The sequence below is a fragment of the Tupaia chinensis genome, unplaced genomic scaffold (assembly GCF_000334495.1).
Source record: "Tupaia chinensis unplaced genomic scaffold, TupChi_1.0 Scaffold000076_1, whole genome shotgun sequence".
In the NCBI taxonomy this organism is placed as follows: Eukaryota; Metazoa; Chordata; class Mammalia; order Scandentia; family Tupaiidae; genus Tupaia; species Tupaia belangeri.
In genome coordinates, this window is record NW_006159536.1 from 306249 (window position 1) to 324880 (window position 18632).

Below are 18632 nucleotides of genomic sequence, written 5' to 3' on the forward strand. Positions count from 1 at the left end.
TTCCTGCTTTCCTTTATTTTAGAACATTTGGTCTCAAGAGCATTTGATCAAAGTCAAAATGTCCAGGAACATTTTATATAATGCTTACTGTGACTCACTGTTCTCTGCCAGGATTGGGGAGGAAAGGCAAAAGGGAGAACAGGGATATCCCTTTTCCCACTCCTGGACAGCTCTGTCTATCCTACCCTGTACTGTGGTAAAAGAGAGCATGAAACTCACCAGGTCAGATTTTTTTGTCTTTTTCTTTTGATGGAGCAATGAAATTTGTCTTATCTCTTTTTCTCCATTTGTGTGTGTGTTTGTGTGTGTGTGTGTGTGTGTGTGTGTGTGTGTGTGTGAGGTTTTTCAATAGGATGCATGCGCTTGCCAGAAAGAGTCAGAAAGCAAGAAATCACCCCCTGGGGGGGATGGCCACTCCGCAGTCCCTTCTCCATTCTCCTCTCGGGATCTTGGGCACGCACACACATGCACCTGGTGTGAATTTAAGCCACCAGGTCCGGGACTCTAGCCGCGGTCGACTACATGGGAGTCCAGCGACGTAGCCATTACACTAACTGCTGGTCCCATCTTTTTCTCCCCTTTTAAGAAAGGCACATTCTTTTTATTTGCCTTTGCTCTTTTCATAGAGCATTTCTTCCTCCCCAATACAAAACACTGGATTTACTTTTCCAAATTGGGTAAAAACTTAGCTTAAGAGATGGAAAGGGGGTGGCGTGACTGATCACACATTGAACACACTTAATGGGTGCTTTCCTGTGTGAGAGAGACCCATCTGGGTCCACCCACACCCCTGCTACTTGCCTTTCTCCCCATGAGTTCCCAGCCACTGCTTAGGAAAGGAGGGCTGAGGATGGTAGCTATGAAGTGGAGAGGATTGGCTCCTCTACCACGTTGCAACTTCGGAACAGCACACTGTAGCCAACTGAGCTAACTAGGTGGACTTGTTAAAAGAAGGATCGTGCTTTTGTGCGGAACTGTGCCAGCATTTCTGCTTCAACCCCCAGCAACGGATTCTTTGGGGTATCTTTAGTGAAAGGCCATTTGGGAAATGGACTGTACATGCAGCAAATAGAAGTTCTGTTAAATGGTGACATTTGTTTCCAAAAGTGTATCAGAGGGGAAGCTAAGCTCTTCAGAGCATGTGGTCATTAAAGATTTGAAGTGGGGTGGGAAGCAATAAAAAAAAAAAAAAAAAAAAAAAGGCCAGTGGGTTCTCTTGTGAGATAGTTTTTTGTTCCTATGAATTGAATACATGCTCTGAAAAGTTTCAAAAAGAGACTGGGAAGAATGTGTTTGCTTTGATCCAACATGTGAAGTGTTCCCTACTACAAATGCCCTTTAATTTAGAAACATTGTTGAAAAGTCTTGTTTGAAAGTACATAAAAAAATATAATATGTAAATAGGCTCTAATTAGTTATTTCAATTAATTATTTTTTTGTGTCTACTTTGCAGCTCCATTTTTTCTCCTCATAATGTTGCTTTTCAGAGTCCAGCTTTGGCACCCTCCAAAAATGTGTTTTTGTAACAGTCCTTATTAAGAAAACACATTCCCCCCAACCCGCTGAAAACTTTACAATGATCAAGTAAAATCCCAGATTGTGTATCTTTATGGGAAACTGTTTCAGACATATTTAATCCGTGATTTGCTAATATGATATTAAAGGAAATCTTGCTGTTAATTGAAAGAACGGCTGTTTCCTTCTTTAAATAAATGGCATCTGTTGTTTTTTTGAAAATACATCTACATTGGGTCACTAGCCTATAATTTTCTTTCCTGGCCATCTTATGTTCTTTCAAAGACAAATACACTCTATTTGGTGATTAAAAGTTTTCATTCTAAGTTGAATAAGATACCTCCCAAGGGAGACAAGAATGTTCTGGAAAAGCACTGGTAAAATGAATTCAAGTTTGTTTCTACATAGCAAATTTTTTGAAATTGATTATGAACCTGAAATGTTGACTTTGGAAACTTAGAAAGTAAACTGTGACAAATTATGAGCTTTTCACTGAGGGGTTCTGCACACCTCCCGCACGTCTATTGAATCAAATCAGAATGACAGAGCCCCGAGGGCCATTGGAGGTCACATAGAAATCAGGGAGCAGTCCTCAGTTTTTACCCACCAGAATCCCTGATGGAGGAAAGAAGGTGAGGACGCACATTAGAAATATGTATTCCTGGGACCAGCAGATAGCGTAATGGCTACATCGTTGGATTCCCAGTGGCTTAAACTCATGCCGGGCGTGTGTGATGCATGCCCAAGATCCCAAGAGGAGAATGGCAGAAAAGGGATTGCGGTGTGGCCATCCCCCTGGAGGGTAATTTCTCACTTTCTGTCTCTCTGTCTCTCTCTTTCTGGCAAGAGCATGTGCCCTATAGCAGAAACCTCTCCAAAAAAAAAAAAAAAAGAAAAAAAGAAAAAAAAGAAAAGAAAAAAAAAGAAATGTGGATTCCTCCTAGCTGAATTTGACAATCCACCAATTTAGTTTAACCCCCTTTTTTTTTTTTTTTGGAGAGGTTTTTGCTATAGGGCGTGTGTGCTCACCAGACAGAGAGAGACAGAAAGCGAGAAATCACCCCCCAGGGGTGATGGCCATGCCACAATCCCTTCTCCTCCACTCTCCTCTCGGGATCTTGGGCACGCACACACACGCGCCTGGCGTGAGTTTTAAGCCACTGGGCCCGAGACGCGAACCGCAGTCGACTACGTGGGAGTCCAGCGACATAGCCATTACGCTAACAGCCGGTCTGTAGTTTAACCCTTTTATTTTGTGATGAGGAAGCAGATGCTGAGGGTTTGATGGGTCAGGTACACGGTATGCCCTACAGAAGAACAGGCCCGGGCTTCCTGACTTTAGACTGGTGCTTGTCTATGTGCTGTGTATCCAAAGCAGTCACGAGCACAATGACCCGTGTAATGACTTCTGAGTTATTAGGGTGATTATGGCACGGAGAGCAGGATGGCATGGTTCTAAATTTTGAAGGGAAAGATACCAAAGACTAGAAGTAGGAGTGTGCCGCTGCCTTTATTTGAACTGAAACCTGAATAAGCCCTAGCCACGTTCTCTCGTCCTTTCTCTGTTTCCTGAGCCCATGCATAGTTGTGAAGACATTTAGCTCATTTATTGAATCGTTAGCTCTTATGGTTCAGCGTCTAGCATGTTGAACTTTGGACCTGCATGCCCAAGTTGATATAAACATTTTAAAGCTAGTATGCTCTCTTAAGATGCATATTTGTGTGTTTAAACATTTCCTAGGTATGTTGCATCTGGAAAATTATAAAAAAGTTGTTAAACTTACAGACAAGGGGCCAGAAGGTGGCACAGTGGTAAAAGTCAATCTTTGTGAGGCTGACCCCCATGGGAAGGTTCCAGGTTTGCTTCTGGAGATCCACTGAGTTTGCCGGGCACACACGTGCCCAGGAGCCAAAGCTGGCTGACTGGGGTGGACTGCAGCATTGAGACCCTGTTGGGGTGCTCTTTCTGTGGCTCTCCGTCATGGAAGACATACATAAACAGACTTTAGAGTAATTATAGACAGATAAGCCCAGTAGTTCCTACTAATGAATATACAGACATTCAGAAAATGTTTCCTGAGGTTTTTACATCTGACATCCAAACAACCAAAAAGCTAAATGCCTAGTTTATTTTTCAGTGTTCTCTGTGAGCAATTATAATAATGATTCTAAATTTCTGCAAAATCGTGACCACCTTGTAAATCATTAGGAATATTGAATTCAATTTAGTATCATTTCAGTTTTAAGTCATTGTATCTATAGTTTTTTTGGAGACAGCACTATCCCAGTGTCTAGAATGTATTTAGTTCTACAGAACTCTGTTCCACAGGTCAGATATGAAAAAATGTGTAATACGTGGTTCTTAGAATGGGCTCTTGCTCTCTCTGAACTTTATACATATACTATACACACACACACACACACACACACACACACACACACACACACAGCGTGTGCACTCACCAGAGAGACAGAAAGTGAGAATTTATCCCCTAGGGGTGGTGGCCATGCCATCATCTCTTCTCCTCCATTCTCCTCTCGGGATCTTGAGCACTCACGCACATACGCCCAGTGTGAGTTTTAAGCCACCAGGTCTGGGACTTGAACTGTGGTTGACTACATGGGAGTTTGGCGACATAACCATTAAGCCATCTGCTGGCCCCAGAATGGACAGTATATTTTAACAGGGAAAAGAAGGCTGTTTCTATAAGCAAGTGACCAGGTTAATATAATCAATGTTGAACAGCTTTGGGAAACTAAAATCTCTGTGTATGTATATCAAATAATACTTAGTTTATCGTGACTTCCAGAAAAAAATATTTACCAATTTCCCACTACATTTAGCATCCCTTCAACATAAACATTTTAAAATTGTTCACCATGTGTACAATTCTGTGTTAAGTACTAAGGATGAAAAAGAGATGTGAGGAGTTTATAGTGTGGTCCTGGCTGGGCAAGCCCATAAAGGCATGACAATTTAAGGAGTTGCGTGCCAACTGCCAAACGAGCGATGTAGCCAGTGGGTTCACAGCCCTGTGGTCATGACAGCATCTCCTCTGTCCAACAGTAGGGGTGTGTGTGTGCGTGTGTGTGTGTGTGTTGGGGGGGTGGTTCTTCCTTATCTTTACACGTTTCTCATTTCTCTGTCGAAAAGCAAGAACTTGTTATGATCTTATAACTCAGTAGTTACAAGATCCTAACCATTCTTAGAAGGAACAAGGATCAAGTACTGGATGCATAATACTAATATGTTTACTTACTGTCTTCACTACATCTCATATTTAAAAAAAAATAGAATTCCCTTTCTGAAGGACATGCTGTGAAACTGCCTGATTATAGGTGTCTTGCAGTTTGTGATGAAAATGGAAGTGCTGTTGAGTTTTGTGATATTTGCATCTGTGGAGTTCATGTGAATCAATTTCTTCTCAGACTCACGGGGAAGTATTTAGTTAAAATAGTATTTAGTTGAAATACTAAATGTGTTCGAGCTCCTCCTCGTAATGGGAATGGGGTGCAACACTGATAATTATTATTATTATTATTATTAAAAGCGTAATTCATTTTTGTATCCACATCACAGACTAGCTTTAGTGTCAGATTTTCTTTATCAATATAGTGCTTGGCACCCAACCATGAAATGAGCTACATAGAAGGATTTCTAAATGAGAAGTCTAGACCAGACATGTCAGAGTAATGATGCTATTTGTATATTCATGATTACCTGTTCTGGAGCTGTGATGGAACTGTCCTTTGGGATGATTGCTACAGGATTTTCATGTTCATCAGCAGATGACAGATGCTCCTGTCTAAAGAGAAAATAATGGCTTCTTTGTGGCCTGGCCATTGCTGTTACCAGGTCTCCTGATAGTACCAGGACAGTGCTCACAGAATCGTGAACTTACTTGGATGGGAATGGGCGCTAGTAATCACTTGCAGTGGTCTTGTATAAAGGGGCAAGGTTTGTCAAAGCAGAGAGCGAGAAGAGAGTGTTGTGTAGGAGAAGCAGTATGCACTGATATGTGGAGGGTGGAGTGAGTACACTGTTTATTTGGGAAACAATGAAGAGAGTTCTCTGAAACAAGGAGGTTCTATTTTCATTGGAGAGTAGTTGGAGAGAAAGATAGAAGGACGAGATGGAGCCAATCAAAGGTCAGATTCCTTACATTGATTCTGTAAAGCAAAGAAAGGCTCTATATCCATTTTTTGGGTCATTCTAGTATCAGATAGAGTTAAAACCAAATCAAAACCACAACTTTTATTGATTTGGTGACCTCAGATGAGATATTTAACCTCACGAAAATCTTAGTTTCTTTTTCTGTAAGGTGAGCTGAAATATCTTCCTTGTAGAGATGTTGTGTGAATTAAACAAGATCCTGTGTGAGAAGCCTCCAGGAAAGGGCATGGTGGAAATATTGTTTGAGCGGGGAGGTGACAAGATAAAAATGCGAACGTAGAGATCAGCTTCTGCCAGCTATATGCAGAGGAGATGGAATTGGAAGAGACCAGAGACAGAAGACTGGTTAGAAGACACAGTAATCCCCCAGGAGGGGAGGGAGTGGAGGCTGTCAGACTCGGAAGACAGACAGACTCATGTATACATGTATTCTCTGCTGCTGCTTTCCTGTTACTGACTTTCATCTAGCATGAGAGTTGTGTAACCTTGTTCTAAGGTGTTAGAAGTACAATAGAAAGCATAGACTCTTTCTTTTTCCTTTAACAGGATGCCAGCGATCCATAGGTCTTTCCAATGGGAAAGCCAAGGTGTGCAATTACAGCGGGTGGTATTACTGCAGCAGCTGCCACGTGGATGACAGCTTTCTCATCCCAGCACGAGTAGTCCACAACTGGGATACTTCAAAATACAAGGTAGGTACAGTGACTAGGCTCGATTAACAATAGCAGTTCAGGTGTTCACATGTTGACAGGTGGACTATAAAAATAATGATAAAGCAAGTTGAAACAGACTTGACTAGGTAGTTTCACGAAAGCTACAAGATATTGTCTAATACTTCTTTTTTGTTTTTATTTGCCAGAGGGCATACGCACTTGCCAGGGAGAGACAGAGAGAGAGAGAGAAAGAAAGTGAGGTATAAAGCACCCACCAATGGGGCGTGGTCACACCACCGTCCCTTCTCTTCCATTTCTCTGTCTTGTTGGCTCTTCGAGTACACACATGTATCCAGCGTGTTTTTCAACCTGTTGGGACCAGGATTTGAACCTCAGTCAGCCATGTGGGATCCAGCTCTCTTAACCACTAGGCTATGGAATAGCTGTCTAACACTTTTTTAGTATCTCACAGTTTAAAGGTTTCTTTACTGTGTCTCTTATTAATTTCCTCATTTAAAAAGATAAATAGCCCGACCATGGTGGCATAAATGGTAAGACACTGCCGGGGACGCATGTGAGCCTGGGTCCACATGGGAGGTTTGATTCAGTTCCCACCCCAATCTCAATGGACCAGGTACAGCCACAGGCACTTATGGTCCTGGCTGACTAGGAGGCTGGGGCGGAGAATCACAGCATGGCAAGGCTCTGCCAAAAATGCCTATCTTTTTCTTTTTTCTGGCCCTCTCTTTTGCTTTCTCCCTTTCATTAAGACAAAACAAAAAAACGAAATTAAAAGACATATCTATATGTATACACACATGCACAAGAGAGAGAGAACAATTTATACTTCTATGCTTTGATGATTTTTTAAAAAGAATTATTTAACTTTATTTATTTATTTAAATTTGACGAGAGAGAGAGAGAGAAAATGAGAAAGCAAACTGCCAGGTCTGGGACTTGAACCACGGTCAGCCATGTGGGAGTCCAGCACCCTTAACCACCATGCTACCTGCCAGCCCCTAGACTTTGATGATTAACTATGAATATGAAGAGAAAATTCTGATAGAGTGTTCTTTCTTACAATCTGGGGGAAAAAAATGGGACAATAACTAATGGATGAGCATGTTACTGGTCTTTGGAGAAGACTTGCATGATCTTGTATTTCTTTTTTTTTTTTTTTTGGAGAGGTTTTTTGCTACTAGGAGTATGCACTCTCCAGACAGACAGACAGAGACAGAAAGCGAGAAATCCCCCCTAGCGGGGGATGGCCACGCCACAATCCCTTCTTCTCCATTCTCCTCTTGGGATCTTGGGCACGCATGCACACATGCCCATCATGAGTTTAAGCCACCGGGTCCGGGACTCAAACCGCAATTGACTACATAGGAATCTAGCGACATAGCCATTACGCTAACCATTGGTCCCCTCTAAGGTATTTCTTATAGTAGAATAGCCCTCTTACTCATGTAAAGGTCAGTCTTTAAGCAAACTAGCCACCTTGACCTGGAACTATGAGGGAAGCCATCAGGGCTTCTAGGTGGGGGTCCACAGCAAGGAGCAGTACACTGAGCCATTCTCAGACCTTCATCTGGACTGTTGTTTATTTAGAAATGGAAACAAGTGAGACACACAGGTATATGCTAACAGCTTTATGGAGTAACTGGTAACAGCCAAGGAGAATATCCGAGAAGTACAGAAAGCAGGCTTGATAGCTGTGAAATCAAGTCATCAGAGGAGTAGAGAAAGACTGAGTACTGGGACACTCCAACTTGCAAGGATAGAGAGAAGAGGAGGAACCAACAAAAGCGGCCAAGAAGGAGTGAGCAGTGAGGTAGAAGGATCCCAGGGTGTCTGACAAGCCATGTGAAGAAAGTGTTTCCAGATGAATTGTGACAGATACTGATAGGTCAAATAAGATGAGCACTGAGATTGACCATTGGCTTTAGTAATGTGGTGGTAATTAGTGGCCTTAATGAGAGCTGTTTGAATGCAGTGGTGGGAGCAAAGGTCTGATTGGAGTGGGTTCAACATAGAATAGGAAGAGACAAAAATAGACAACTCTATTGAGAAGTTTTGCTATACAGAGAAAGAAATAAATGGGGAGTAGTCAAAGGGAGGTGGAGTCAATTAGATTTGATTTTTTTTGTTTTAACAACAAAAAATAATAATCACATGTTTTTTGCTGATGTGAACAATCCAGGACAGAGAAGAGAAATGCCAGGATGAAATGGTAGAGTCAGTGACAAATGAGTGCGGTGGCGTCACGATTCTACATGTAGTCATGGAGACAATAGGAGAGTCTGGCCATGGCAGAGTGCATGGAATAAGAGAAAAGACATAGTCTATGGACATGGCTACCAGGGGTACATAGATGGGATTTGGGAGATTACAGAATTTCTCTTCCAGGGACCAGCAGTTAGCATAATGGCTATGTCACTGGACTCCCATGTAGTCAACCGCGGTTCGTGTCCTGGACCTGGTGGCATAAAACTTAGGCCAGGCGCTTGTGGGTGCGTGCCCAAGATCCCAAGAGGAGAATGGAAGAGAAGGGATTGCGGTGTGGCCATCCCCCCTGGGAGGTGATTTCTCGCTTTCTGTCTCTCTCTGTCTGTCTGGCGAGCACACGCACACTATAGCAAAAACCTCTCCAAAAAAAAAAAAAATATGTAGACTCTCAGGAACCATCCCACAACTACTGTCAGTATCTCCCTGATAAGATCCCCAAATCATTCTTATTAAAATTTGAAAAACACTAAATTGACAATAAATAAATATAAAATGTTTTTTTAAAAGAATTTCTCTTCCATTTGTATCACTTGCTTTCATCCAATTATCTCAGCATCTTTGATTTTTAAAATATTTTATTGTTTTTTAAGAATTATTTTATTTAACCATATTTATTTATTTATTTATTTATTTTAATTTGACCAGAGAGGGATAGAGTAAGAGAAAGAGAGAGGGAAAGTGAGAAGAAAGCCTCCAGGCCCAACACTTGAACTGCAGTCAGCCATGTGGGACTCCAGCGTCCTTAACCGCCATGCCACCTGCTGGCCCATATATATATATATATATATATACACACACACACACACACACACACACACACATATATATGCACACACACATACATATATGTGTGTATATATGTATGTATGTAAATATATATAATAAAAAGATTGTTTATATGTAATATTTTTAAAGTTCTTTTTATTTTTATTTATTTTTAAGTTTCTTTATTATATTTTTATATTACATTTAATCCCATATGTCTTTACAGTGTATAACATTTCTTTTTCCAGCATGATTATCATGCATACCAGTCAAGACAAAGACATTGCTATCCATATAATTTACAAATAGCCCTTCTTTTTATTTTCAGATTATTATATTATTATTATTTATTTATTCTCATATTTTTAAACATTCAGTCACTTTACATCATTTGGCTTGCAAAGAGAATTTACCCGACTTGAAATACTTCTCAGACCAGACCAGTTGAGAATACTGTACATGTTATCATCAACAGTTATTTTAAACCATTTCTGTGACCCACAGATGTCAGGCCTCTCTATTTGTTCTCGTGCTGCCATTCTCTATACTCTTCCCCTTTCCTGCCCCCCATTCCAGACTGACTTCAGTGTCCATAACTATTCTCATTGCTTTTATGCCCTCCATTATTTCGATCTCTACCCTAGAGTGTGGATAGTCGGTATATATTAAGTGGATATGTACAATATCTTTTTTCATAGCCTTGCTTGCTTCACTCAGAAATAAATCTTCCATATTTGACCACTGTCTATCAAATGCCAAGGTCTTGTTGTTTACTATAGCTGAATACTATTCCATAGAGTATAGGTGCCACACTTTTTCAATCCGTTCATCTGTTTGTGGATGTTTGGTTTGGTTCCATGTCTTAGTGATCATGAGTAATGCTGCAGTAAAATTGATGTGCAAGCATTTTTCTGACTGAGCATTCTCCTGTCCTTTGGATAGATACCCAGAATTGAGATTGCTGGATCAAATGGTTGTTCTATTTGTAAATCTTTGAGGGACCTTCATATTGTTTGCCACAGTGGTTAGACCAATTTACATTCCCACCAGCAGTGTAGGAGAGCTCCCCTTTCACCACATCCCTGGGAACACTTAATCATTTTTTGTATTTTTAATCTTCACCATTCTGACAGGGGTTATGTGGTATCTCATTGTGGTTTTAATCTTCATCTCTCTTACGATAATGGATGTTGAGTATTTCCTCATATGCTTTTGGCTGTTTGTATGTCTTCTTACAGAGATTTTTGTTCAGCTCTTTGTTCTATCTTTTAATTGTTTGTTTGTTTGTTTGTTTCGGTTAAACTGCTTGAGTTCCCTATGTATTCTTGTTATCAGTCCCTTATCGGAGGCATATTTTACAAAAAATATTCTCCCATTCTGGGACCAGCAGTTAGCGTAATGGCTATGTCGCTGGACTCCCACATAGTCGACCGCGGTTCAAGTCCTGGACCCAGTGGCTTAAACTCATGCTGGGTGCTGTGCGTGCGTGCCCAAGATCCCGAGCGGAGAATGGAGGATAAGGGATTGTGGCATGGCCAGAGGGGATGGCCATGCTGCAATCCCTTCTCCTCCATTCTCCTCTCAGGATCTTGGGCACACACGCACACACGCCCGATGTGAGTTTAAGCCTCCGGGTCCGGGAATTGAACCGCGGTTGACTACATGGGAGTCCAGTGATACTGCCATTACACTAACTGCTGGTCCCTTGTGCAGTAACTTTGTAATCTGTTATAATCTCACTTGTCTATTTCAGGGATTATTGCTTGTGCTTTGGGAGTCTTATTTAAGAAGTCTTTGCCCATCCCCATGTCTCCCAGAGTTTCTCCAGTGTTTTCCACCAGTGGTTTTATAGTTTAAGGTCTTAGGTTCAGATCTTTGATCCATTTTGAGTTGATTTTTGTTAATGGTGAAAGATGGGGATTCAGTATCATCTTTCTGCAGGTGGATTCCTAGTTTTTCCAGCACCATTTACTAAAGAGATTTTCCTTTGCCCAGTGGATTGACTGGTATCCTTTGTCAAAAATCAGTTGACTGTAAGCTCTGGCACTTATTTCTGGGGTCTCTATTCTATTCCATTGATCCACCTGTCTGTTTTTGTGCCAATACCATGCTGTTTTGATTATCACAGCTTTATAGTATATTTTGGGGTAAGGGAGTGAGATGCCCTCACTCCACTCTTCTTTCACAGGATTGCTTTGGCAGTGTGAGGTCTTTTATGATTCCAGACAAATTCTATGATTGTCTTTTCTAGATCTGTGAAGAATGTCTCTGATATTTTGACTGGAATTGCATTAAATATGTATATTAATTTGGGTAGAATTCTGGTCACTGTATTTTATTACTTTTTTATACATTCATTCACTGTATATCATTACAGCATGCAAAATGCATTTTCCCAATACAGCATCTATGATTTTATTTTATTTTTTATTTATTTAAGAAAGTCTTTTGCTATAGGGTGCATGTGCTCACAAGAGAGACAGAAAGTGAGAAATCATCCCCCAGGAGGGATGGCCATGCCTCAGTCCCTTCTCCTTCATTCTCCTCTTGGGATATTGGGCATGCATGCACATATATCCTGGATGAGTTTTAAGCCACCAAATCTGGGACTTGAATCACAGTCGTCTATGTGGGAGTCCACCAACATAACCATTACACCATCTGCTGGTCTCAGCATTCATGATTTGAAAGGTTCAGTTTCTCTGGGATATGCCTATACTTTCTGCTTCATAAAGAAAATATGGGTGAGAAAGCAAGAATTCCATCAACCTACATGCAGACTTGTCTAAATCCACATCCTTCCTCTTTTTCATTCTTCCAGTCACAGGAGAAACATCACTCCTCCTATGGAAGGTTTATTCCTTCTACTTCTGTTCATGGTCTTAATTCCTCCCTTCCCTATCACATTTTGGGCAAATCCAGTTAACCCTTGAAAGTTTTTGTTTTGTTTTCTTGGTTGGCTATAGTGCACATGTACTCAACAGAGACAGAGAGAGAAAATAAGAAAGCACCCACTGGAGGGATGGCCACACTGCAATCTCCTCTCCATTCTCCTCTCAGGATTTTGGGAATGCACACACATGCTCCTGGCATGTTTTTTAAGTCACTGGGTCTAGGACTTGAACCATGTAGCTGGCTACGTGGAATCCAGCCACCTCAACCACCATTGCACCTGCTGGCCCCCTTGGCAGTTTCTTATTCTGCTTGAATCCTCTGGAGTACAGTATTTGACCATTTGGACCATCCTCTTTTTGAATTTCCCTGACTTGATTTTCATAACACACCCCTAGTTCTCCCCTGACTTCTAACTCTTTTTTTCTTAATTACCTTCTCTGATCCCTTGTCTTCTGCCTATATCTTTATTGTTAATATTCCTTAAGGTTCATTCTTTGGTTTCCTTTTATTATATATATATAAATATATATATATTTTTTTTTGAGAGAGAGAGAGAAAGAGAATTTGTTGTTGTTCTTGTTGTTGTTATAGAATGCATGCACTTGCCAGAGAGATAGAGATGGAGAGATAGAATGTGAGAAATCACACCCCAGGAGGGATGTCCACATCACAAACCCTTTTCCATTCTCCTCTGAGGATTTTTTGCAGGCTTGCACATTTGCCTAACATGAGTTTGAAGTCACCAGGTCTGGGACTAGAACTGCAGTTGGTCATGTGGTCGTCCAGTGCCTCAACCACTATGCCACCTGCGGCCTCCCTCCTACTTTATATTCTTTCTATTGGTTCACCTTCCTCCCTTCTATGATTCTAACTACCAGGATTTATATGCTGATGATTTCCACTTGTATCTCCAGCTCTAGTTTTGCTATTAAAATCAGCATCTGTGGCTTTAATAGACATCTCAGCTTTAGTTTTCAACCTAATGGTCTTTAAGCTGTGAGACTAATTAGCTATGTTATGCAGCATTTCCACCTTTCTATAAACAAGTCCTGGAATTTGGCAACTCCAGGGATCCAACTGTCCACTGGAGTGGTACTCTAGGCTTAGAATTCTGTTATGGTCCTCTGTCTTGTCTATACAGCACATTACATCATTCTGTTACCTCATGTGAGTAGAAGCTTTTTCCAATCCTTTTGCCCAAATATTTGACATTTGCCTTGAATGAACCTCACATGCAAGGTGCTCCATGTTAAAAAAAAGCTATATTGCTGTTTTTAATGTCTCTTTGTTAATAGCTGTCTGAGACGTTTCATGATAATTACGTCACTTAGTAGCAAATGGCTGGGGAAGGACCCTATAGCTGCCATTTACCTGGAATCTTGGAAGTTTAAAATGAACATGAAAATTGTGAGTGGCCAATTGGCTTATGTCCTTTTTAATATCTCTAAGTAGTTCTTTCTTCTGATCCCCCATCCAGATCTTCCTTGTCTTCAAGATACCTCATCTCAGTTTTTCTTGACATATGACTTTGCTCTTACTTTAAGGAGAAGAATGAAATTATGAGATGTGAACATGAACACCTACAAATGTATGTAGATTCATACCTGTCCTTACTTCATCCCTCCTCTCTTGAGAGAAAGAAGGGTCCTTTCTCTTGTTTTGTGAGCACCCTTCCATGTGTGCTCCAGATATTGCTGTCCATATCGCTGTAGTTCTTCCAGAGTTGACTCGAAGACATCTTCCTTGGCGAGACCTTCCTGTTGCTCCCCACCTTCCCCATTTTCAGCATTGCTAACTCTCCTTCATGCACCACAATGCCAGCCATGCATGGGTCTCAAGAATTGCACTTATTAGGACCAGCAGTTAGCATAATGGCTATGTCACTGGACTTCCATGTAGTCGACCGTGGTTTGAGTCCTGGACCCGGTGGCTTAAACTCACGCCAGGCATGTGTGCGTGCGTGCCCAAGATCCTAAGAGGAGAATGGAGGAGAAGAGATTGCGGCATGGCCATCCCCCCTGAGGGTGATTTCTTGCTTTCTGTCTCTCTGTTTCTGTCTGTCTTTCTGGTGAGCACATGTGCCCTATAGCAAAAACTTCTCCAAAAAAACCCTAAATAAATAATTGCACTTATTTAGGGGTTTATAGCAGGAGCTTAGAGTTGAGTAGGCATTTGTGCAAATCCTATCTCTGCTACTTAGTAGGTGCTTGATTTGTTGGAGCAAATATCTTGAACTTCCCTGAGCCTTGGTTTCCTAATCCATAAAATGAGCCCACAATACCTGGGTTCAAGTGTTGTCTTTGTCACTTATTAGCTGTCTAACCTAAGTATTAATATATTATTTAGTCTAACAGTGTTGAAGTTTCCTTATCTGTGTGAGGATAAATAGTACTTTCTAGGGTTACTACTGATTAAATGTCTTAGAACACGTAAGTTTTAGAATAGTGCCTAGAACGTAGTATGTGCCAAATACTCATTTGTTTTTGTCACAGTTCATATATTTAGCTAAAAGAATTTTGTGAATTTGAACAATATAATAAAAGCACTTGGGCCAGCCAAAAGTCATTAAGATGACTGGATTCCACATGACCTACGCCATTTGAGTTCTCGATCAGGTGGCTTGAAAAACATGCCAGGCATGTGTATGCAGCCCAAAATCCCAAAAGGAAGTAGAAATGGAGAAGAGATTGTGAAGTGGCCATCTCCCATGGAGGATGCTCTCTCACTTTCCTTCTATCTCTGTGTCTCTCTCCTATATTTATACTTTACCTTTGTCAAATTATAAAAAAAAAAAAAAAAAGAAGGAAAAAATATAAAAGCCTTTAGCAATGATCGTGATAAACACTTACTGAATGGTATTTGTTGTTATTTTTATTTTCATCACGTTGGTATAGCAGATAGTTGCTTGTCTATTTTCTCTGTAATATGAGCTTCCTGTACATGCTTTAGTACAATTGCTGGCACATAGTAGGTCAGCAGGGATAAATATTGAATATATGTAAGATGAAGCCTGTCCCCTGGGCGCCTCAAATTCAACATGCCCCAGATTGGTTATATCACAATCACCATATGTTTCCCCTGACACACGATTCCCCTTAGTGAATACCCCTGTCACCACTACCAGACCTGGGGACATTCTGGACTCCTCCCTCTGCTGTAGCTGCCTTGCCTACACAGCTAGCAAAAATAAGCCCCTTAGTTTTAGCACTTGATACTGTGTTCATCACCACATCCTTTTTTTTCTTTTTTTGGAGAGGTTTTTGCTATAGGGCGCGTGCACTCGCCAGACAGACAGAGAGAGACAGAGAGACAGAAAGCGAGAAAAAACACCCTCCGGGGGGATGGTCATGCCGCAATCCCTTCTTCTCCATTCTCCTCTCAGGATCTTGGGCATGCACGCACACACACCCAGCATGAGTTTAAGCCACCGGGTCCGGGACTCGAACCGCGGTCGACTCTGTAGGAGTCCAGCGACATAGCCATTACGCTAACTGCTGGTCCCTCATCACCACATCCTTAGTCTCACCACCATAACTGGAACCCTTAACATCTCTCACTTGAAGAAATTCAGTAGCCTCCAATTTGTGTCTCCTGCCTTCAAGCCTTACCCCTTCCAGTTGGTATATTTCCCAAAAAGTCCTAATTAAAAAAAAAAAAAAGTCTTAGTTAAAAAAAATCTCTATATTAAATGTACTTAATACAATAAGAAAATAAGAAACATGATTTCAGGACAAATTTAATGTGACTGTTCTCCAATTTTTAACACATTATTACTACTTCATTCTAATAAAAATGCTGAATTGGTCACTTGAGCACTTAAACTACTTGAGTTCTCTATAGTAAAGAAGATTGCACAGTAAAGTAAAAGTCATCACTGGACAAAAAAATCATTTAGAACGTGTGATTCAATTAGCCTCACTCATGACAGCAATATCTTTGGTCATCAAAGCTTTAATTCCTGTATATGTATTGTATGACCAGATGGTTTATGCAAAAATGACTCAAATCGACTAAGAGGTAAAATTTAAAATACTGTTGTGAATACAGGATTTAATGCAGTTAGTGAAAGTAATGTTGGCAAAATACTGTAATCAACAAATGAGAATCTGGCAGAACTGGAATTGTTAAAAGCCAAAGAAAAATACTTATAAAAAGAACAAAATTGATTATTCAGAAAGGTGTTTAAGAAACATGAGAAGCTCTTAAATATATATTTGAAATAATTATTTATTAGTCCATGAAAACCAAATATGAAGGCAATCATGGTCTATCACATTAAAAAAAAAAAAACTATACTGGCACCAGCATATGGCATAGTGGTTATGATCGCAGTTCATGTCCTGGACCTGGTGGCTTATAACTCACACCAGGTGCAGGTGGGTGTATGCCCAAAATCCCGAGAGGAGGATGGAGGAAAGGGAATTGTGGCAAAGCCATCCCCCCCAAGGGGAGGTGATTTCTCGCTTTCTGTCTGTCTCTCTCTGTCTCTCTGGCAAATGCATACACCCTATGGCACAAATCTCTCTTAAAAAATTAATTAATTAATATAAAGAATTATTTTTAAAAATATGATACCAAAAGAGTAAACTTTACTCTTTGTTCAACAGATTAGAAATTATAATCTAAATTTTGTTAAAAATAATTATTTATTTAGAATTTCAAGTTTCATTAATAGGTTTCTTTTTTTACAATGTTAAGAAAACACCTTGTCATCCTTGCTTATCATTATTTATCAAGTTTTTTTCTATTACTAATTATTCTCAGATAATGAGGCTTTCCTATATTGATATTCTCTTAGTTTGAACATATATCTAAAAAACTCATTGACAGTTAGAGTCCTGTTTTCTCAGTGAGTTCCTGATCCTGGTTTTGAAAATATTAGTTGCCTCAGCCATATGCCTGAGATTATTAAAATATTGAGCCTTTCATTTCTAATAGAACAATGTCTCTAGGTATGGGGGAGCAGTGTACTTCAAAAGTTCATGAAAAATGGAATTAGAGCTTATTTGGGGGCAAAAAATTTTGAAATTCATTCACAATTTTTTCATAACACATTTTCCATGAACTCTTTGAAGACCCTCTTGATACCAGAGTGATGAAAGCAGTGAAAAAAAAAAAAGTTCCAATCTTCTCTTGGGTGAGTTTCTTAGCTTTTCCTAATTTCTTCACCTTTAGAATGAGGATAGTAGTAGCACTATTCCATAAGGTTGCTGTTGACTTCTATGAATGATTCATAGAAAGCTCCCAACAGGGGCCAGCAGGTGGCGTGGTGGTTAAAGGTGCTGGGTTCCCACATGGTCGACCGTGGTTCTACTCCCAGACCTGGTGGCTTGCTTTCTCACTTTATCTTTCTCTCTCTGTCTCTCTCTGGTCAAATTTTAAAATAATAATAATAACAAATGGAATTAAATAAATAAATATTTTTTTAAAAAAGAAAGAAAGCACCAGCACAGTGCATGTAATAGGTACTCAGTCAAGGCCAGGTTTTACTATGATTTTATGCAAGATAAGTGGGCTTCACTTGGCCTGGCATACACAACCTTTCATGATCTCTAATCCTTTCCTGCCTTTCCGGCCCCTTCTTCCACAGCTGCCCCCCCCCACTATAGCAGTCTCTTTAAGATCACATCCATCCTCCCTGTCTCCCCATCACACATGCTGTTTCACACCTCTTGTCTTCCTCTTGTCCTCACCCAACATAGTGACTCCTAAAACCCCGCCTAAGTAAACCTCACTTCCTCTCCTGATTCCTTCCTTCCCTCCTATCAGACACAGTTATCATTCTCCCCTCTGCATCTTGTACTTAACGCTCTGAATGTAGGCTATAAATATATTTGTCATGTACATGTTAGATAAAAACGTATTTAGAGGGAAAGAACGCTGGTCGAGTTTGGTCTAGACGGCTTAGAAGAATCTGCCTGGAGCAGGGCTTTGACAGCTAAGCAAGGTGCTTAGAGAACAAGTGAGCAAGGCAGTCCCAGCCCCCTGATCTGCTGAGAGCTTAGGCTGCTGGCACTTGACAGGATACACACCAATTAGGGGAGCAAATGCACAAAAGGTGACACTGACTGACAAAAATGAAAAAAAAAAAAAATCAGGCTTGTTGTATAAAGGCATGGGTTGGAGGAAGAAATCGAGGTTTACTTGCAGTGAGTTCTCAAGGCCATAGAAACCATCAATTTCACCATCATTGTGACTTGTAATATTCGGAGATGTTTTGTTGTGGTCATTCAAAGAACTCGATGTGATTTTGAGAGGATAAGTAAGTAAGTGAAGATACCCGATAGACATACTCACTTCTTTATATTGGATATGAAGAAAATCTCTTTGGTCAGGCCACTCTT

The 18632-nt window shown here is 40.5% G+C and overlaps 1 protein-coding gene across 2 annotated transcripts in view; it reads left to right on the top strand.

Moving 5' to 3' along the window:
- Positions 1-18632, top strand: part of PLEKHM3 (pleckstrin homology domain containing M3) — a 222554-nt gene that overhangs the window by 52161 nt on the left and 151761 nt on the right. For both annotated transcript variants that reach the window (XM_006142437.3, XM_006142436.3), the window contains one exon: positions 6236-6381. In XM_006142437.3, the coding sequence (XP_006142499.1) occupies positions 6236-6381 (146 nt within the window). The remainder of the gene's footprint in view (positions 1-6235; positions 6382-18632) is intronic.